This window comes from Mauremys reevesii, linkage group 8, assembly GCF_016161935.1.
Source record: "Mauremys reevesii isolate NIE-2019 linkage group 8, ASM1616193v1, whole genome shotgun sequence".
In the NCBI taxonomy this organism is placed as follows: Eukaryota; Metazoa; Chordata; order Testudines; family Geoemydidae; genus Mauremys; species Mauremys reevesii.
In genome coordinates, this window is record NC_052630.1 from 36034804 (window position 1) to 36057916 (window position 23113).

A 23113-nucleotide genomic window follows, 5' to 3' on the forward strand; every position below is an offset into this window, starting at 1 on the left:
TGCGAAGATGACAGTAGAGCGCAGGGAGAGAGGCCATAGATATTCAAGCTATTCATGGTTAAAAACAGCACATTATTTACCATTTGGATTTTAATCTTGAGTTTCCAGTGGAGAAGAATTTAGCACGGGGATTGTAGTGGAGTTGCTTTGTTTACTGGAATAGGCTTTTGTTAGGATAACTCTTAAGGTTTACCCTATATTTCATTTGTTGGCTCTGCCGTGGCAGAACACGCATGTAAACTTGTATGTGCTAGGTTTGAAAAGATTTACTAAAAATGGCACAAGATTTGGAAAAGCTCAGCATGGTCTCCACCAAGCTATATACTTCTATATAGTAGGTGACTTGAATGTGGAACACTCTTCACTTCTTTCAGGGAGCTCTGCTTTTTCTCTCTTCTGCTGGCAGTTGAAGGGCATTGCAATTACTTTTCCTACAGGAGATCCTATGAGTTTTCTCATCTTATGTGGGAGTAGTCACTTCTAAATATTGAGGCTCTCTGGTGCCTGAAGCATATGGGTGGGGATCAGATTGCTGAATTGCTAGATGGCGTGCTCATCTGTTCCGTTTGTGTGTTTTTAAGCCCTCTTCTTTTTTGTATTGTCAAGTTTTCTAAAAGTTATCTAGAACTGATTGGACTCTTTTAAAACTGGCACAATTATATGGAAATCACATTTTGAGGCCTAAACTGCTTGATGGCTCATAAATATAACCTTTCACATTGGGCCATGCTTGAAAACGACCACTTCTACAAATAATTGTTTACTCTACCTGAGCCCAGATGGTATTAGCTGATCAAAGCAGCCCTCTCAATGATTTTTTTTTTCTAGACTGAGAAAAAAGTGTACTTGTAAAATGTATTTGTTTTTAAAGTGAGCCATTTCCCTAGTATAAAGACCAATTTTGGGCAGAGTAGTAAATAAAGAAGACTAAATAAACTATGGGCTCCCAATCCACCAGACGTGGTCTGTTTTCCCATGTTTTCCTCTTTTGAGTTTGACAAGGGTGATGTGAACATTCCTCCGGTAGTGAAGTAGAAAGGAGTGATAGCTCCCCCAGCCTCAATGCACTAGCATACCTTGTTAGGAAGGAGAATGGAATCTTTCAAACCCAAGAATGGGGAGTTATCCCTTAACTTGTGCTTTTTGTGAAGATTCAACCTGAAATATGTACAGTAGATGGTTTTCCTTCCTTGGGTTGCTGGTGGTATAAGCAACTTCCCCCAGTAGAGCGTAAAAGACAAACCCAAGGAAGTCCATTAGTTTTAAACAAAACATGGTTTTATGCTGCTTCTGGTAACTTGAGGTTTGTGTTTTGATATATATATATATTTTAATTTATTGGGTTGAAATACTTGAACTAGAGTCTGGCTACACTGTTTCTGTCTCATCCTGGAGTAAAGTCATAATATTACATTTCTTATGTTGGTTATTTCCTTGAAAACAGTGATGTCAAACACAGGGTTGTTTCCATGGAGATAGATGACATCAGAAATTGACTTGGGTGCAAGATCTGAGGGGTGGGAATAAGTGAGCTGTGGGGGAAACCTTTTGAAGCAGTAATTAAATAATGAAAAAATGGATCAACTGATTAGTAAATTGATTAGTGTATGCTGAAATATACTTGAACACATATAATGCTTAATAAATATAACTGCCTTAGACACTAAGGCCTAGTCATCTGTTTAAGGCCTTTCTTAGGTTCAAGACTAGTCTGTTCTCCCCTTGATGTGTACACTTAACTCCCATTTGGTTTCATGTATTATGAATATGCTTTGAGAATAGAGCAGATGGCAGTCAGAACCAACGCTGTATATATGGTGAGTCCCTTGCTGATAACTGCAAAGAATCATTTGAAACTAAAACTTCTTCAATCTGCCTGTCTGCTAATCAGTCCTGGTTGCAGTCTTGTTTTATTTTATAACTCTTAAAGTAGTGACTGAAATATCTACCAATCTTGTAGCTTTTTTTATAGGCAATTCAAAGAAGTTTCTGCACTTGTTCTGTTTTTCTGCTAACCTTACTTAACAATGACAAAACTACAAGATTATAGGCACACTTCCTATATTTTGATTTTGTTGCCTTTCAAGAATGTTAGTTTAATTTCTTGTTTGTGGTTGAACTTCCACAATCACATGGTCCTACTCCAATAATGGCTTCATCCTTAGCTCTGCCCTGGTAGAGTTTCCAGTATTTGTGAAACTATTGAGAGGCATTGCTTCATTTTAAATATGTATTTTGGTATAGGAAAGTTCAGTTGAATATCTAAGGGCTTGGCTACACTTAAAAATTTGCAGCGCTGCAGCAGGGTGTGAAAACACACCCTTTCCAGCACTGCAAATTGCAGCGCTGCAAAGCGCCAGTGTGGTCTGCGCTCCCAGCGCTGTCCGTTATTCCCCACAGGGAGGTGGAGTACGGACAGCGCTGGTGCTTTGACTACACTTACGGCAGCGCTTTGAAGTGCTAAGTGTAGCCACAGCCTTAGTGAGAAATCTGCTGATGTGTTTTATATGGACCACCTGTCCATCTCCCCCCCCCCCTCCCCCCCGAATGTCTGCCCCTAAAAGTTATCTGACATTGATTTGTTAATACTAGCATAAGAAAATTCAAAGCCTAGGACTCTGGATGTCTAACTTTTATCATGGAGGAATGTTCCCATACTGCATTTCTGTCTTGATGTATTATATAGGTATGTATTTGCATATGCAAACATTGGCCTGAATTTTGACTGGTGATTTTGTGTCTCCAGCATGAGATGCTTTGAGGTATTGCAGGTTGGGCACCCATAATTGCTGATCAGCAATTATTTTGTACCCCTGTGAGGGGGGTGTGGTGGTTTTTTTTTTTTTTTTTTGTATGAGTGCAACCTTAGCTCTGAATTTTCTGAGGCGGTTTAAATGTTGAATATTGAGGTAATTTTCACTCAAATGGTATGTCTGCAACCTCAGATTCACCTGGGCATTCTCTTTATGGTATTCAGCAGTAAAGGTCCACTCTGGCTCCTGAGATCTGACAGAGAATAGCTCCTTTCATACACAACTTAAGAGGTGTGCAGGAGGGAGGATCTCTTCCTTATATGCTCAACATATGGGTAGAGGGGGTAAGGGAAGGGAAGCTAACCAGCTCCCTCCACCAAAACCAACCTCTGGAGTCTCTGTCCTCAACAAACTACAGTTGGATTGTTGGCCTTCCAGCAATCCCTCCAGTCTGGGAGGCCTGATAACTTTCTTTATGCTTACTGGGAGCTTAAATAGGGCTTAGAATCATAGAATCTCAGGGTTGGAAGGGACCTCAGGAGGTCATCTAGTCCAACCCCCCCTGCTCAAAGCAGGACCAAACCCAACTAAATCATTCCAGCCAGGGCTTTGTCAAGCCTGACCTTAAAAACCTCTAAGGAAGGAGATTCCACCACCTCCCTAGGTAACCCATTCCAGTTCTTCACCACCCTACTAGTGAAAAAGTTTTTCCTAATGTCCAACCTAAACCTCCCCCTCTGCAACTTGAGACAATTACTCCTTGTTCTGTCATCTTCTACCACTGAGAACAGTCCAGATCCAACCTCTTTGGAACCCCCTTTCAGGTAGTTGAAAGCAGCTATCAAATCCCCCCTCATTCTTCTCTTCTGCAGACTAAACAATCTCAGTTCCCTCAGCCTCTCCTCATAAGCCATGTGCTCCAGCCCCCTAATCATTTTTGTTGCCCTCCGCTGGACTCTCTCCAATTTATCCACATCCTTCTTGTAGTGTGGAGCCCAAAACTGGACACAGTACTGCAAATGAGGCCTCACCAGTGCTGAATAGAGGGGAATGATCACGTCCCTCGATCTGCTCGAAATGCCCCTACTTATACAACCCAAAATGCCATTTGCCTTCTTGGCAACAAGGGCACACTGTTGACTCGTATTCAGCTTTTCGTCCACCGTAACCCCTAGGTCCTTTTCTGCAGAACTGCTGCCCAGCCATTCGGTCCCTAGTCTGTAGCAGTGCATGGGATTCTTCCGTCCTAAGTGCAGGACTCTGCACTTGTCCTTGTTGAACCTCATCATATTCCTTTTGGCCCAATCCTCTAATTTGTCTAGGTCCCTCTGTAGGGATAGGATACCCTCCAGCGTATCAACCACTCCTCCCAGTTTAGTGTCATCTGCAAACTTGCTAAGGGTGCAGTCCACACCATCCTCCAGATCGTTAATGAAGATATTGAACAAAACCGGCCCCAGCACCGACCCTTGGGGCACTCCACTTGATACCGGCTGCCAACTAGACATGGAACCATTGATCACTACCCGTTGAGCCCGACCATCTAGCCAGTTTTCTATCCACCTTACCATCCATTCATCCAGCCCATACTACTTTAACTTGCTGGCAAGAATACTGTGGGAACCTGTATCAAAAGCTTTGCTAAAGTCCAGAAATAGCACATCCACTGCTTTCCCCTCATCCACAGAGCCGGTTATCTCATCATAGAAGGCAATTAGGTTAGTCAGGCATGACTTGCCCTTGGTGAATCCATTCTGACTGTTCCTGGTCACTTTCCCCTCCTTTAAGTGGTTCAGAATTGATTCCTTGAGGACCTGTTCCATGATTTTTCCAGGGACTGAGGTGAGACTGACTGGTCTGTAGTTCCCTGGATCTTTCTTCTTCCCTTTTTAAAAGATGGGCACTACATTAGCCTTTTTCCAGTCATCCGGGACTTCCCCCGATCGCCATGATTTTTCAAAGATAATGGCCAATGGCTCTGCAATCTCATCGGCCAACTCCTTTAGCACCCTCGGATGCAGTGCATCCGGCCCCATGGACTTGTGCTCGTCCAGCTTTTCTAAATAGTCCCAAACTACTTTTTTCTCCACAGAGAGCTAGTCACCTCCTCCCCATACCGTGCTGCAGAGTGCAGCTGTCTGGGAGCTGACCTTGTCTGTGAAGACAGAGGCAAAAAAAAGCATTGAGTACACTAGCTTTCTCCACTTCCTCTGTCACTAGGTTCCCTCCCTCATTCAGCAAGGGGCCCACACTTTCCTTGACTTTCTTCTTGTTGCTAACATATCTGAAGAAACCCTTCTTGTTACTCCTAACATCTCCGGCTAGCTGCAACTCCAAGTGTGATTTTGGCCTTCTTAATTTCACTCCTGCATGCCTGAGCAATACTTTTATACTCCTCCCTGGTTATTTGTCCAATCTTCCACTTCTTGTAAGCGTTTTTTTTGTGTTTAAGACGAGCAAGGATTTCACTGTTAAGCCAAGCTGGTCGCCTGCCATATTTACTTTTCTTCCTACACATCGGGATGGTTTGTTCCTGCAACCTCAATAAGGATTCTTTAAAATACAGCCAGCTTTCCTCGACTCCTTTCCCCGTCATGTTGTTCTCCCAGGGGACCTTGCCCATCAGTTCCCTGAGAGAGTCGAAGTCTGCTTTTCTGAAGTCCAGGGTCTCTGTTCTACTGCTCTCCTTTCTTCCTTGTGTCAGGATCCTGAACTCAACCATCTCATGGTCACTGCCTCCCAGGTTCCCATCCACTATTGCTTCCTCTACTATTTCTTCCCTGTTTGTGAGCAGCAGGTCAAGAAGAGCTTTTCCCCTAGTTGGTTCCTCCAGCACTTGCACCAGGAAATTGTCCCCTACACTTTCCAGAAACTTCCTGGATTGTCTGTGCACTGCTGTATTGCTCTCCCAGCAGATATCAGGGTGATTGAAGTCCCCCATGAGAACCAGGGCCTGTAATCTAGCAACTTCTGTTAGTTGCTGGAAGAAAGCCTCGTCCACCTTATCCCCCTGGTCTGGTGGTCTGTAGCAGACTCCCACCACGACATTACCCTTGTTGTTAATACTTCTAAATTTAATCCAGAGACTCTCAGGTTTTTCTCCAGTTTCATACTGGAGCTCTGAGCAGTCATACTGCTCTCACATACAACGCAACTCCCCCACCTTTTCTGCCCTGCCTATCCTTCCTGAACAGTTTATATCCATCCATGACAGTACTCCAATCATGTGAGTTATCCCACCAAGTCTCTGTTATTCCAATTACATCATAATTCCTTGACTGTGCCAGGACTTCTAGTTCTCCCTGCTTGTTCCCCAGGCTTCTTGCATTTGTGTATAGGCATGTAAGATAACTCACTGATCGTCCTGGTGTCCCAGTATGGGGCAGGAGCCCTCCCCTCTTGCACTCACCTACTTGTACTTTCTCCCGATATCCCACTTCCCCCACTTACCTCGGGGCTTCGGTCTCCTTCCCCCGGTGAACCTAGTTTAAAGCCCTCCTCACTAGGTTAGCTAGCCTGCTTCTGGTGGGTGGTGGTGTTTAAGGATCCTAACAACCCTTTTTAAGGCTTGTAGAAGCATTATATGTGCAAGTACAATAATTGTTTTTAGGCTTGCAGGAAGGTGGGGTCCTACTTCCCAAGACTTTCAGCGGGAGTTTGTGTGTTGGGGGGAGGTGTCGTCGTTGTGTGTGTGTGTGTGTGTAAAGCAGTGGCCCTAGTGAACCTCTTAAGATGTACAATGATTTGGAAAATCTGTTGCTTCTTTGTGACACCTCATACTCTACTGGAACTGTAGGTGGCCCCCAAGGTCTGTGCTCCTCCCATGTATCTATGCTTGTATGCACCTCTTGTGGTCATAAAATGAGAGGTGGTGCAAAGCAGAGCAGGGAAGTATTAGCCTTCGCGTGGAGATGAGACATGTCTACACTAGCACTTTTGTCAGTAAAACTTTTGTCGCCCAGGGGTGTAGAGAGGGGAAAAAACCATCCCTACCTAATATAAGTTATACTGACAGAAACGTTGGTGTGGACAGCGCTGTGTTGTCGGGAGATGCTATCCTTCTGACATAGCTACCGCCGCTTATTGGGAATAGTTTAATTATGCTGATGGGAGAGCAGCTACACAGGAGACCTTACAGCGGCGCATCTGCAGTGGTACAGCTGTTCCACTGTAAGGTCTCTAGTATAGACATAGCCTAAATAGATAAACCCAGTAAATGTGATTAAATTATGATCTGGCAAAAACTGTTACATTATTCTGTGATTACTATCTTTTTAAAATTACAAACAGGTTTATTTTTAAAATTTACAAACAGTAAATAAAAATAAGACTTCTTTGTACTATTCTTTTGTACTCCTCAACAATTCGTCCATGTTTCCACTTTTTAGGATGACTTTTCAATTTCTCAGGTCATTAAAGAGCTCCTGATGGAGCCATACTGGCCTCTTACTATTCTTCCTATCTTTCCATCAAATCGGGATAGTTTGAAGTTATGCCTTTAATTGCCCCTGTGAGAAATTACCAGCTCCCCTGGACTACTTTAGCCCTTAATTTTCTTCCCTTTGGACCTTATGTATCAGTCCCGAGTTTGTTAAAGGCTGTGTTTTTTCAAGTCCGTTGTCATTATTGTCTTGCTCCAACTCCTTCCTTTCCTTAGAATCGTGAAATCATAATTTCATGATAATTTTCACCCAGTGTGCCTTCCATCTGCAGATTCACTGTCAATTCCTCCATGTCTCAAGTCTAAAATGGCTGTCCTTGCTCCACTTTCTGAACCAAAAAGTTGTCCCCAATACATTCCAAGAACTTTCTGGAAATCTTGTGTTTTACCATATTACTTTACCACAACAGCTATCTGGCTAGTCTTGTATTGGATATTTATTCTAGAAAGCCTTCTTCCTGATTTGGTGGTTCATAGGGCTGACATCATGGTATGGGTCTACTATTTCTCTCCCTTATCTTTGCCCAGAGATTTTCAACTGTTCTGCCTCTCCCTCCTTACCTCAGAACAAGTTTATATATTCTTGATGTATAATGCAGCATCTTTTTTTCCTGCCTGTCCTTCTTGAACAAGCTACCCTTCTATACCAATATTCCAGTCATGACTTATCCTACCAAGTCTCTGTGATGCCAGTTAAGTCATAATTTATCTTATGTGCTTCTAGTTCTTCCTGTATATTCTCCATTTTGAGGTCTGTCTCAGGGCTAGAAACTTATAAATAGAAAATTAGATCCTCAATAATGTGAAGTCCTGATTTGTTAGAGCTGGTATGCCATTCTGACATTAATACTTAAACATAATTTTAAAATTGTCTAGGCTTTTAATCACATTTTGGTTTTGAACACTAGATCTTAACTAAATTAATCCAGGGCATTTTTGTCTCATTTCTCTTTTGCTACAAAGTGGCAAAATTAAGACTTCAGAACTGTTTCAGAGTAGCAGCCGTGTTAGTCTGTGTCAGCAAAAATAACTTGAGTACTTGTGGCACCTTAGAGACTAACAAATTTGAGCATAAGCTTTCGTGGGCTACAGCCCACTTCTTCGGATGCATCTGAAGAAGTGGGCTGTAGCCCACGAAAGCTTATGCTCAAATTTGTTAGTCTCTAAGGTGCCACAAGTACTCCAGTTCTTTTTTACTTTAGAACTGTGAGCCTCTGTATTTAGGGTGCCATAACTCATGAACCCCGTGTCCAGTTCACTTCCACAGTCACAGCAGCCACTCCATAACTACTCACTTTCGTTTACCAATCCTATTTAGAGCAGAAATACTAGTGATGGTAACGCTTAACTGATATTAGTAACACTGTTTTAAAAATAGTGGTTAAAGAAACTTGATAACTTAAACTATCATAGAGAAGACTTCTGAACAGAATAAAAATTAGTTGTTATCCAGTGGGCTTAACACAGGCTTTGTACACCTTGTATGATTCTTTATGAAATCTGAATAATTCAAATTGTATGGTGGTGATCTCATGTATACTTCAGTTTTACTTACAGGATAGACAAGATTGAGAATAATCTTGTGGTGCTGACTAGGAGGCCTCAGCCATTGATCAGGATCCCATTGTGCTTGGTGCTGTACAAACTCACAATATTAAAATGGTCCCTGCCACTAAAAGTTCAGGTTTTTTGGGGTACATCTGGAAGACATTCACCTAAAGAAATGGTAATATTGCAGCTTTCACTTTCCAACACAAGGGTGCACATTTGTTCTTTTGCTTTTGCCACTTCTGAATTCCTTTTTTGTGTTAGTTAGCAAAACAAAGTGCTGATTCTAGGGATCAGTTTTCTCTCTCCCTTGTCTATATCTTAGTCTAATCTAACTAAAGTTTGCTGGTACAGCTAAGAGTGTGTTTGCTGGTATAGTTTAGACTGCTTCCCTGAGCAAAATAAGCTATGTTAGTAAAAGCACTCTTTTTTGCCAGTATAACTGCATCTACATAAGGGCTTTTTCTGGTATGGAAATGGTATAGGTATATGTGAGTGGGGGGGAAATCTGCCCACCCTCAACCAACATGAGCATACCAGCAAAAGTTTAGTGTAGACCTGGCTTTAGTCAGATTTTGTTTCTGTCCCTTAGTTTATTGCTAAGGCTATGTTTTAGTCATGGGTATTTTTAGTAAAAGTCACGGACAGTTCACGGGCAGTAAACAAAAAATCACGGCCCATGACCTGTCCGTGACTTCTTCTAAAAATACCCATGACTAAAACTTGGTGGAGGGCTGCTTGGAGGCCCTGTGGGTGTTGGAGGAGGGCAGCCTGGGAGCGCGGGGCCAGTAGGCTTCCTACCTGGCTCCATGCCTCTTTTTTTTTTTTTTTTTTTCCCCCCCATCCCTCCCACAGCACCAGCAGAGCTTGGGTGTGGGAGGGGGCAAGGGGTTGGGGCATGGGACGGGGTGAGACGGGCTCTGGGTGGCGCTTATCTGGGGTGCTAGCAGCTGAGTGAGGGGGATGTCACCGCTTCCGAGGAGCCCTGTAGGTAAGCGCTGCCCAGAGTCCACCTCACCTTGTCCTCTGCCCCCTCCCACACCCAAACTCTGTTGCTGCTGAGGGAGGTGGCACGGTGCCCCTGAGCCAGGCACACCAGCCACTGCAGAAGTCACAGAAAGTCATGGAATCCATGACCTCTGTGAAAAACTCATAGCCTTATTTATTGCTGTTCTTTTAAAGCAACTAGTGTTGCTCTTGCAAAGCTGTCTTGAGAGGTTTAAAGCCTGTGATGTTTGTTCAGTAGCTCAGTCCCTGACCTGAAATAAACCCAGTCTTGGTATTTACCTATGGATACCTATATAGTTGTCAGATATTTGTGAACGAATCTGCTATAAGAGATGAGCTCTTTTGTAATTGGATCTGTAAACCTCTCGGTGGCTGCTGCAGTCCTTTGGCAGTACTTCAGCAAGTTCTGTGAGCTAGAACAATGCAGTTAAGTATGCCAGTGTTAAGTGTCCCTGCTCATGTCCTCGTGTCCAGTTGCTTGGGGTCCAGTAGTAGTAGCTTGCCACATCATCTGAATTCTTGGTGCCTGGGAATTGCTGAACATTTATAATGGGTGTTGCAATTTTATTGAGTAGCTATGTCTTAAATCAACACTTTCAATTGCATATCTAATCAGCTACCAAATAAGATGCCTATTAGTTGCTCAAAGCAACTCACAAAGTAGTCCAAAAATAGCACAGTGACTGGTTGCTCTGTCATTTCACTACACTTCTGATTGGGTTAAATCAAAGAGCCCAAATTCTGCAAATGCCATATTAGTAGCTTTTCAGGGGCTTGAGGGCTGAACCTAGCTTGCACAAACTTAATTTTTATTTTAAAAAGTACAAAAGCACATATGCTTAATATTTAAATGAATTGATATTTCTAGTTTGAGTTAACATAATCCTGCTAATTTAGTTTTTCTTCCCAACAGCTGTAGGGACAGAGAATCTTGGTTCACTCTAATAGCTGTGTCCCTAATGTTTGAGAAACAATGTCAGTTAGCCAATTTTCAGTCTCTCTTTAATGGTAAAATCTTGCAAAACTTGTCTTAAACACAAAAAAAGGCCCTGGCAATCCTGGCTTAGCCACTCTTGTAATTCGTTTGTATATTTAGTATTTTCATACTTGAGGCTATGCTTGTGGGGGGTATAGGGGGGTGGGAGTATTCAGTGCTGCCACAAGAGAAACAAATTTGTAAATGCCTAGGGTGTGAATTTTTTTACCTTATGGCAGCAACTTCTTTTTTCAGCCTTCTTTAATACAGATATGCTTTTTTTTTTTAAACTTGTTAGATTAGGCACTGAATTGTGTTCAATTTCAAGCTAACACAGTGATCTGGGAAGTTGCCTTTGTCATCTTAAATTGTGTGACAACCAGCTCCCATATTGCACATGATACAGAACTAGTGGGCAGCACATTTTTAAAGTGACAGCAAGTACATGCAGTAAGATATCATTTTGAAACTTTAAATGTGACTATCTTCTGAAAGTTTTTACAAGTAAGTTGAACCTAAAGGTAAGCTCAAAGGAAATGGGCTACAAAAGGATTCTGGGTAAGAGAAATTTTAGCAATATTAAATCTCTTCTTTCTTATCTAAAACTTCCTGTCTATCTGGTTCATGGTTGGAAATTGTAGTTACTAGTCTGTCTGACTGTGTAACTTTTTGTCTTGTAAGTTCATATTTAGGCTTATGTGACTAACTTCAGTTAAGAATTTTAACTGAAGGAAATGATTTCAATTCAGAACAGGATCACATAGCTAAAATGTGCTTTCTGTGTAGAGAGGTAAAACGGTGAGCTTTAAACTATTAGATTAGCAAAGAACAAGTATTGTGCCATTGAACAAAGCAGGGAGATGTGCTGTTACTGGCCCTTGTCTTTGCAAATAGGAATGGGGCTTGGTCTACACTACAGAATTAAGTCTACAGAAAACTGCTTACATCGACCTAATTATGTCAATTTCTATACTACAGTGCTGCTTCTGCCAAAGTAAGTGGCCCGCCACACTGAACTCATAACTCCACCTCCATGAGAGGTGTAATGCCTATGTCGATGTAGTTAGGGTGATGCAGTGTCTGTGTAGACACTGTTACTTAAACAGTAAGTTGTTGGATGGAGCCCTCCCTCACCCCCAGTCCTGGCGCTGACAGCCTGAGCTGTCAGCGGGGCGCAGGCTCACAAGCTGTGAGGTGCCCCTCCCCATGTTGCTGCCTCTTGGGCTCTCCTCCACTCCCCCTCATCCCTCTCCGGGAGCCCCCCTTGCCCAGGGGCTGACAGCCTCAACTGTGAGTCTGTGTGGGGCTTAATTTCACAGCAGGGAGCCTACCACCAGTGAAACTGACATTCTTGTCAGTTTAATAGCTGTTGTTATTTCACATTTCCTCTCCAACTCCTAGCAGTAGAGTGCCTAGGGCAGGGATTGAGGGGGTTCCAGCTGTGAGACTCCCACAGGCTGACAGCTGGAGTCAGATCCGAAATGTGACATAGCAGCCATGAAACTGACAAGAATGTCAGTTTCACTGCTGGTAGGCTCCCTACTGTGAAATTAAGCCTGGTGAGGGCTCACAGCTCTTGCTGTTGGGGTGGGGGCTCACAGTTTTGAGCCCATGCCCATGAGACAGCTGAGGGTAGGCCAGGTGTGAATCCTGAGACTACAGTTGAGGCTGTCAGCTCCAGGGCTGCCAGGCTTCAGCTGTCAGTGTCCCAAAATGTCCCACTTCAGTTGGAGCGCTCCTAGTGAGGACATGCACCATCAACAGAAGGAGCAAGTGTGGGCCTGAACCACTGCTTTAATTACTTTGGTGTCTGTACATCGACTTAAGTTACGTCAACTTAATTTTGTAGTGTAGACAAACCCTGAGTTTGGTCTGCTGGCAATAGTCAAAGAGGAAATTGTCCTTTGTTTCCAGGTCATGCGTTATGAGAGGGCCAAAAATGAAGTCACGTGAAACAAAATGTGAATGGAGCAGAATCCATGGAATAGATTGATCTCTCCCTATCTAACTATAAATTATTACAATCTTTGCCCAAAACATTGTCAGCCTATCTGTTCAGGTTGGGCAAACTTGCCAAAAAAAAAGTCATTTTCAAGATTTGCTGAGTATGCATGGTATTTTGCACACAGTCACTTCAGTGATAGCTAAAACATTCATCCTGTTTAGTATATCTTCAAAAGGGAGATCAGTTTGTCTGTAATTAAAGAAATATCAGTATACAGTGCATAACTTCTTGGCTATAATTGAAGTAAGTTAAATATATCGGTTTTATTGTGCAGCCACAGTACATGTAGGATGACATTCTTCCTACAAGTTATGGAGATACACCTCTACCTCGATATAACGCTGTCCTCAGGAGCCAAAAAATCTTAGCATGTTATAGGTGAAACTGCATTATATCAAACCTGCTTTGATCCACTGGAGTGCGCAGCCCCTTCCCCACCTTGGAGCACTGCTTTACTGCTATATATCCGAATTTGTCTTATATCAGGTCACGTTATATCGAGGTAGAGGTGTAGTTTAACAATGATGAATTTTAATTCAGGCCAAAGCTCTGATTTAGCTAAGTCACCTATCCAAGGCATAATGGTTTTTATAATGAACAAAAATGTTCATTATAAACAGGAGTATATTTCATAAGTGTGAAGAAGAGTCTGAGACTAACAGGAACCTGTTTATTCCAGTCCTTAAGTGAACATAACATGGAATTGGAGTTATGTAGCAGAAAAATCTTAGTGTAGGAATATATTTTGATGAGTCATAAATGGCTTGTCAACTTCATTCATGTGGATGTAGTTGCTAAGCTGTTATTCCTTAACCTCTCAACTCTCTTGCTCACAGTAACATTTTCTCAATATTAGTAGCATAACTGTATATCATAATATGCGTATGGTCTGTATTTTTGCTAAACTAGAAGTGGCGCTTCTTAAAATTCTTGTGGTGACAAACTGCTGTCTTTTATTTGAACAGACACCAGCTGGCTGCCATCGACACTAAGAGTAGCACACCATACCACTTAAAAGTACTGTGCTAACATACAGTAAACATGTGCTTTTCTGGAAAATGTATTTAACAGAAAATGTCAAGTCTAGTGATGTCAAACATTTTATCCATCCAATCTTATTATGGCCTGAATGGCACATCAAATTCTGTGGAACCTAAAGTTTTGTTTTGTTTTAAAAAAGTTTCTAGCCCTTGTGACCTACAGTTAAACTCTGCTTGTATGATTGTTACTGAGTCTGCAGACAGTCTGAACCAATGGTTTTGAATAATGAACGTCTCTGTCCTCATGACTCTCACTGGGCTGTTAACACAAACCCCCAATGATGACACTTTAATTGTAAGCAGTAACTATCTAACTGCAGATCATTTTAGAAGAGTGGAATGGGGGAGTGGGAATTGGGAGAGTTGGAAGGAAGAGAAAAGAGAATGGGTAAAAGAGGGCCGAGAGCAATGGTGTGTAAGGTGAGCATCTGTTCTACATCACTTAGTAGGAATATACCAATAGGGTAATGAACAGATAATTAAGTTGCTGCTATATAAAGGCCATATTTCATTGTAAAGCTCTCCTTGACCTTAATGGAGAACCCTCAGATCTTATCTAGAGATCACCTATAGCTGTGGTTCTCAACCTATTTACCACTGTGGACTGCATATGCAGCTCCCTATGTTTTTTGTGGGCCTCATCCACCATATATACACACACACTCACTACCTGCATGGCCCTGAGGATGTCACATGGGCCACAGCTGTGTGCTGATTGAGCTGCAAGTGGCCTGTGGGTTGAGAACCACAGACGCATAGAGTGGTAGGATAGCAGTCTTCATCTTGTCTAATCCTCTGCCTCTCCAAGGTAGCCCACAACAGGGAGATATAGCCTGATCTACACTTGTTATATAAGTGTAGCTGTGTTTGTTAAAGGTGTATGAAAACATTATCTAAAAGTTGTATCTGACACCCCTAACAAACAGAGCTATGCAGGTATAGGCCCTAAGGAGGGTGCCATTTAGACCAGTATAGCTTATCATTTCAGAGCACAGTTATAACTACATTCACACTGTGAGGATTTTGCCAGGTTTAGCTATACTGGTATAGCTATACCTGCAAAACTCTCGGTGTACAAAAGACCTAAGTGTGGATTTTGATGAGGACGTCTCTCCGTTTCAGGAACTCAACTGAGACAACAAACTCAGTTTATAAACACCACTGTTAATCTGGGCCAGATTAGATCAGGTGATTTAGAGGTGAAAATTTCTATTCCTTTATTAATCCTTTAACCTAGAGAATCTTTTAAAAACATTTTAAATTCCATAATCTTATGCTTGATGATGTAGTTCTAGTATTTTTTTCTAACAAAAAAGCTTGATAGGAAAACTGTTTAAAATAAAATGCTATAATATTCCTTTTAAGAAAATAATGAAGTTATAGTATTTTTGTAGTTTGACGTTTCATGGTTTTTATTTCTCTAACTTCAAAACAGGTTGAGTCATTTATTTTGGACCAAGAAGATCTGGATAACCCAGTGCTTAAAACAACATCCGAGTTATTCTTATCAAGTGCTGCAGAAGGCACCGATTTAAGAACTGTGGATCCAGAAACACAAGCAAGATTAGAAGCCTTGCTAGAAGCAGCAGGTACTATGTTTGTCTAGTATTTTCTTGTAACTGGAAGCTTTACTTTCACAAGTTCAGTCATTTGTTATTTTTTGATCACATGAAACATTGACCAGGTTTAAAATGTGTTTTGATGGTGGAGAGTCTGAGAAAAGTGACAGTTCATAGTTTCTCATTTAAGAGGCTTTCTGGGTCAGTATTACTTCATTTATAACGTAAGAAACCATAAAGTGAAGTAAATGGCATTTTTCATCAACCAGGCTAAGAGTTAAAGTAATTTTATGGATGAGGATTAAAGGAGCAAGGAAAGGAAACTGGTTTGCTAAACTGCCATTTTCTCCTTCCCTCACAGAGTAGTGATGTATAATCCTGAACTCATTATTTCAATAGAGAGTCAGAGAAAGGGGCACGAGGCAGCAGAAACACCAGATCTGTAGATAAGCATGAATTCCTGTGAGCCATCTCCTAGGGACAGACCCTCCTGGCCTTGGGGAAGAAGAGAACAGTCCCTTACTATCTCCTTCAGAGGGTATGTCTAGACTGGGCTAAGGTAGGGGTGGGGGGCAGGTGTTTAAATGATAGCTAGCACATTTTGACTTATTAAAATTTTAGTGTACTTGGGACAAGGTACATTTTAAACACTTCAACACAAGCTAGATGGTTGAGGCAAGCCTAGGGTATGCCATGACTAGCTAATTTGCTAAAATACACCTTGCCTTGTTTATAGACTGGTTTTTAAAATGTTTGCTAACATATTTTTAAAACAGCATACACCTTTTATTCCAGTATAAATATATCCAAAAGGGGCATTAAGTTTTATCCACGCAGTTACACTAGTTTAAAGGTGAAGTTTTTTAAAACCAATTTAATTAGTGGTACAAAACCTTGTGTAGGTATTTATTCGGTTAAGAGTAGTTTCTTTTAGCTTAGCTTAGTTCTATTCATTACTGACTTAAGATAAACTAAGCCATACTTAAACCGGATCAGAGTATCTACATGTGGTTTTGTACTAGTTCAACTAAAATAGTGCTTAAACATATTTAACTTAAAACTGGTACAACTGTCTCATGGACAAACCCTTGGCCTCTGTGGAAGAGAATGTCCCAAGGCTCTCTCGCGGGAATTGAAATATTTGACCCATTTGAGTTGCCCCTTTATGCCAGAGGAGGGTTAGAAGAGAAGAGTGCTATATCCATCCTGAAGATTTCTGAAACCTGTTGCTCTGGGTGTATATTTGGAGTGGGAAGGGGGTCTGAATGACTGGTTGTATGAAGCTTCTTGTTCCATAAGCTTTTTGTTTGCACCTGTACTTGTAGCATCCAAAGTTATTTCACAGGATTAAACATAAGAACAAGTTAGTGGCCCTGCCAAGATTAAAAAAATTGTAATGTCAGCTAACACTTTTTTAAATTAACATATTTTAAAATGCAGCTTAACCTATAAAAGTAGTTCTAGTCAACCAGCGCTCCCTCTTGTTTATTTCTGATAGTGCTTGGAAGAAGCATGGTTAGAACTCTTTGAATGGGGAATGGTAAGTGGGGAAAAAATGAAAGTTGGGTAGGGGATCTGAAGCAGTGTGGGAAACAGTAGAAGACTTAAGATAACTCTTCCTTTATTAGAAACTGCTTTCCTTTGGTAGACAAATGCTACCTTCTGAAAAGCCAGATCAGGTTTCAAGATGTTGCTGCAATGGGGGGAGGGGCTAAGTCACCTGACCCATAGTAGGAAAAAATGGGTCATGACTCTTACTTGAAATTTTTCTTCTCTCTTAATTGGGACATGTATAATTTCTAAAACAAACCCTAGAATACTTCACTCTAAAAGAAGGATATAGCTTGACAGCTAAAGGCAGCCTGAAGCCATAAGTAAAATATTCTGTTTTGTACTCCCCCAGGCAGGGACACTTCATCTGGAAGCACTGTTCATTTCTGGGGACTACACAGGTCCATACAAACTTGGAATACAATTCGAAGTTCTCTAGTGGTCTGAGCCTTCTCTTATTCCTCCCCAACATGTTACCTGCCCCGCTCCTCTCTCTTCCCCACCTCTGGCTCCTCATTCCACACTCACTGTCCTTGCTTGTCCACTCTGCACAGGAAGGGACCTCAAGAGGTCATTAGACCACTCCCCCGCACTCATGGCAGAACTAAGTATTATCTAGACTAGACCATCCCTGACAGAGGTTTGTCTAACATGCTCTTAAAAATCTCCAATGATTGAGATTCCACAACCTCCCTAGGCAATTTATTCCAGTGCTTAACCACCCTGACAGTTAGGAAGTTTTTCCTAATGTCCAACCTAACCTCCCTTGCTGCAATTTAAGCCCACTGCTTCTTGTCCTATCCTCAGAGGGTATGAACAATAATTTTTCTCCCTCCTCCATATAATAACCTTTTATGTACAGTACTTGAAAACTTATGTTCGCTCTCACTCTTCTTTTTTCCAGACTAAACAATTTTCTTCAGCCTTCCCTCATTGGTCACATTTTCTAGACTTCTCAGGCCTCTCATCCAAGTTGCAGTCTCCTTGCACAGTCAGTTCGAGTTTCCATTACAGCTGCTCATTGGACTGGTCACACCACCCACCCTAAGCTCCTAGTCCCAAACTCATTGTCCAACCAGTCTCAATCATCTCCACACACACATCCCCACAATCTCTCAGCCCCAGTTTCTCTTTCCATCCCTGCCTGCTGTCCCAGTTCCAGTCCCCACCGGGATCTTTGTTACAATATACTCCTTTCTCTCATCCAATACCCTGGTCTGGCTTTTGCCCCCTCTGCAATTGAGTCAGATGGCTTCCTCCTACACCTGCGAGAGTGCTAGCACTGGGGTCATTAAGAGAACAACAGAGCTCTCAGTTCCAGTAACCAGTCCCACTTGGACCCAGAAGAGCTTCAACCCTGTAGCCATGGGATGGAACATGCTCAGTCACTCCATGGAATGGCACATACAGAGTCTGGTCAACATTAGGAACTGAGAGCTGGAGCATGCACAGTGACAACAATTCAGATTTTAGCTGCCATGAATTCTTGGAGTATGTGCAAACAGAGTTCTCACAGCCTTATAAATTGGCCAAATTTGGGGAGATTTTCATGGAACAGCAAAAGAACATCCCTGACACAAAGGCCATCTCCCTGCCAAATTTCAAGTCTCTGCTCTCTAGTACGGGAGTGGCTGAGGCATCTCAAAGAAAAGGTCAGACTTTTTAAATTGGCAATTCAATGTATTTTACCTTAGCTCCTTTCCCCAAAACTTCTCTGAGGCAGACACCTGGCATGGAAATTTTCAACCCAAACTATTAAAGTTCAGCAAAGTTTTAAGCAACTGAAAACGGTCTTATGGGAAGTGTCAAGCACCCTTAACAGGTGCTCCTACTAGGCCTGCCTATAATTTAGTTCTGCTAATCTTGTTATAAGTCACTTTTACCCCGTAATTATTTTGTTGCTCCTCAGGGAACTGCCAGTTCTGAAGTGTCGCCCTTCCTCTGTTGGTCAGCCAATATGTGTGAAACCCACTTGCAAAAGTCTCATCCCCTCCAGTGCTGGAGTAGATGACAATATATTGTTGCTATCAGATACTCTACTAGTTCAAGTGGCTCCGAGTGTTCATCACCACATGGTTCATCAGTAGGGAATCAGTAGGATGCCATTTGTGCAGAGCCGGCTCCAGCTTTTTTGCTGCCCCAAGTGGCAAAGGGGAGGGAAAAAAAAGATAAAGCCACGATTGGCAGCAGCTCTACCACGCTGCTTCATTCTTCAGCGGCAATTTGGTGGCCAGTCCTTCCCTCCAAGAGGGACTGAGGGACCCGCAGCCGAAGACCTGGACGTGCGCTGGTGCCTGGAGCTGGCCCTGAATGTGGTTTTTTATTTTTATTTTTTCAATTTGCAATCTCCATGCTCTGCTTATGTGGCTTTTAACAAGCCATCAGACATCAAAACTTAGGAAATGCTTGTGCAACTTAATTTGGCCCCCTTGAGTATATACATTGTGATGTCCCTTCCTGGCTTCTGGTCCCAGTTCTCTTCCTGAGACCCTCAGCTCCTTATCAGACTGGCAGCCAGGGCAGACAGATCTGTCTCCTTATCCAGACAGACCTTTCTCCCAGCTGCCCATTTGATCTTTGTGCTTTTTCTAGTCCCAATCTTGCCTCCAGACTCCCAGTCTTTACCTCATTCCCTGCCCCTCAAGCTTCCAGTCCCCTTATTCATCCAGTCCCAATACACAGAATGCCTCCCCCTCAATGCCCCCCATTCACGATGGTCAGTTTTTCTCTCCCAGCTTCAGTCCCAGGTTCCTTGTTTTCTAATTACTCCCCTGCCCCCACACTTGTCCTATATGCATTTGAGAGAGGCTGCTCCACACTAGCAGGTGTGTCATTGAGAGCACAGGGGAGACAAATTCCTTCCCTGCTCTCAGTTCTGGTGCTGAGCTGGTCCCAAGGTATAATTACTGGCAAAGTTTGGCCTTAGCATACCAATCCCCACAGAGTAGCTGTACATACTTCAGCCAAGAGAGTATGGAGTACGTACAGCCACTCTGTGGGGATGTATAAACAGCAAAGAGTCCTGTGGCACCTTATAGACTAACAGAAGTTTTGGAGCATGAGCTTTCGTGGGTGAATACCCACTTCATCATATTCACCCACGAAAGCTCATGCTCCAAAACTTCTGTTAGTCTATAAGGTGCCATAGGACTCTTTGCTGCTTTTACAGATCCAGACTAACACGGCTACCCCTCTGATACTTGACACTCTGTGGGGATGGCATATGCACAGTTTGGTCCACACTAGGAGCTGTAAATGGCAGGATCATGCTCAGTGAGGATGGAATCTTCAGAGACTTTTAGATGCTAAACTAAATCTCTGAATATGTGCACACTGAAATTTTACAAAGGCTTGCTGAATTTTGGCAGTATTGCAGGAACAGCGAAGCACATCCCTGACACAAAGGCCACTTCCCTGCCAAATTTCAAGTCCCCACTCTAAACCATGGAGACCCTATAGCTTCTGAAAGAAAAGGTTACTAGAATAAACAAATAAGCGTATTTTCCTTAACCTTGTTCTCAGAAACGGCTGACCTGTTTTGACTGAAACTTTAAAAAAAAACAAACTAGTCTGAGAGAGACTCCTGGCATGAAAAAGTTCAGCCTAAATGGCTAGTTATGGCAAAGTTTTAAGCAACTTAAAACAGGGTCTTATGAAGGGAAGTGTTGGACAACTGTAATAGGTGGTGCTTAGCTGAACAACGAGGAAGGGTAGGGAAGAGACAAAAGGAAATCAAAAGTATTTGGAAGATGTGATCACTAAGAAGGGAGAATTATTTTGGAGTTATTTCTTCTTGGTTCAGACTGCCATGAGCATATCAGGCCTATGTTCAGATTAATCCACTGGTTCCTAGTCTACTTCCAATGCCAAAATTAAGGAGTTGGTCCTAATTTTCTAAGCAATTAGTGGATTAGAAACCAGCTACATCACAGACTGAATTTTGATCTATGAGCCACTGAGAAAGCTGTGCTCCTCTTGGACAGGCACATAATTGAGCCCAGAAAGGAGGCTATTAGAGCTGGAGACACAGCATTCTCTCTCGGGGATCTGGCCTAGAGAACAGTATTGCAGAGGAGATGAGGGGAATTTAGGGCCTAACCCACTTTAGGAGACATTGCAAAACTTTGAGTCTTTCCGTTGTGACACTTGCAATTTGAATGCCATTCTTATTTTCCCCTACCCCAAGCAGAGCTTAACCTATAAAGGGAGAAGTGTTGGACTCCATGAAGTCCACTAGGAACTTTGCTGTTGATATTGATTTTAGGTGGAACATGCTGAGATGCTATGGTGATGAATAACAGCATAAAACTAAGATTAAATGGTAAAAGTGATAGTTTAAGGGGACAAGACATAAAGAGACGGCATTAAACAAAGGAAAACTAGGCTAAATTTAGGGAAACACTTTCATACAGACTTCAGTATTATTCTGTTGTCTAATGAAGTGGAAATTCCATCACTTAGCAAACTTAAAACTGGACTGGAGAAATCACTGGGGGGAACCAGTGAGCATAGTACATAACCCCTGGGGAAATCTATCATATTTTCAGTTTAGTGCTTGGGTGAAACATCTTCTACTAGTATGTATTTTTAAACATGTCCAGTCAAGAACTTTAACTTGAATACTCTGCTTAAATATTACCCTGTACATCTAGGTATGAAAATTAAAATGTGGTTGATTGCAGAAATTTGAGCTTTGTACCAAAGCAGAGGATAGTCATCAGACATAACATAATGTAGTGGATTGAGTGTGGGACCAAGTCGAGATATATATGGCTTCTGTTCCTGGTTTTCACTAACTTGTACTGTGGCCTTGAGCAGGTTAAACTATTTTTTCTCATTTAAACTTGGGAATAGTGTATACATATACACCACCTCACAGCACTATTGTGAAGGTTAATTCTGTCTTCACCTTTTGAAGATGTAAGGTGCTAGAAGTACTAAGAAATTTTTTTGTGAAACTTTTTCAATTAAATACTACTCAGTATTTGAATCTACATTTGAAAAAACTGAATACCATTAGGATAAACTAAAGGAAATATTGTGTGGTAGCTTGATGGTAAAAAGCTTAATTTGAAGGGGGCTGAAAGGAACTAGCACTGCTGGTGACACATTCTTACTTGGTTTCACATTTCTCTGGCGGGTTTAGATAAAAATACCAAATCTTTCTACCTTCACGTGAGGCTTCCAAACCATGTGTCCATGGATTTTAAACAATACTGCCTAGTGGTGTACTGCTTTGTTCTCTTCCTTAAATCCTGGAGGAGGAAAATGCTTCCTGCTGGCATTACCAGTCTACAGTAACTCCTCACTTAAAGTTATCCCGGTTAACCTTGTTACATTGCTGATCAGTTAGGGAACATGCTTGTTTATAGTCGTGCAATGCTCCCTTCTAATGTCGTTTGGCAGCTGTCTGCTTTGTCCGCTGCTTGCAGGAAGAGCAGCCCGTTGCAGCTAGCTGGTGCGGGCTTGTAACCTGGGTGGACCAGCAGCCCCCTTATCAGCTTCCCCTAAGTTCCCTGTGATGCAGCCACCCAGCAGGCTATCAGTTGCAGGCTATCAATTGCCAGCAGTTCAGCTGTCCCTCCCCACACTGCCATGTGCTTCTCCTGCCCTCTGCCTTGGAGCTGCTCCCAGAGACTCCTGCTTGCTGTGAGAGGAGGAAAGGGGGGGAGGGAGGCTATTGTCAGGGTGTCTCCCTGCTCCTGCACCCTGCTCTACCCCTTCTCCATATAGAGCGGGGGGAGGGGAGGGGGACATGGATGGAGAGAGACAGAGAGAGCTTGGGGCAGCAGCTGCTGTCTCAACTTCCTGATCCACTTAAAAGACAATGCACTTAAGAGTGGGTCAGCTTACTTAAAGGGGCAGTGCACATCTCTCTCTCTCTCCCCCACACAAGGTGTGCGTCTGTCGCTGTCTCCCCCTCGCTCGTGTTTGTGCTGCCTTGTGTAAGAGGCGACATTTAACAATGTGTTAACCCTTGAGGGCTTAGCCGAGTGCTAGTTCATTTAGCATCAAGGCATTCCCTGGGAAATGTACCTTCCTCTTCCACCCTCTGACTTCACCACCTCAGCCAAGCTTAACAATCATCAAAGCTGTGAACAGTATTAAATTGTTTAAAACATATACTGTGTATATATCTGTATGATATATAGTTTTTTGTCTGGTGAAAAAAATTTATCTGGAACCTAACCCCCGCCCCCCCCCCCCCATTTACATTAATTCTTATGGGGAA

General features: G+C 42.5%; 1 protein-coding gene across 12 annotated transcripts in view; it reads left to right on the forward strand.

Annotated features, from left to right (window-relative positions):
• LOC120369909 (ankyrin repeat and KH domain-containing protein 1) overlaps positions 1-23113 on the forward strand; it is a 187582-nt gene that overhangs the window by 9244 nt on the left and 155225 nt on the right. For all 12 annotated transcript variants that reach the window (XM_039483703.1, XM_039483708.1, XM_039483696.1 and 9 more), the window contains exon 2: positions 15207-15360. Coding sequence is in view for 11 of the 12 variants with exons in the window: in XM_039483708.1 (XP_039339642.1) it covers positions 15207-15360 (154 nt within the window). In the remaining variant the exon portion in view is untranslated. The remainder of the gene's footprint in view (positions 1-15206; positions 15361-23113) is intronic.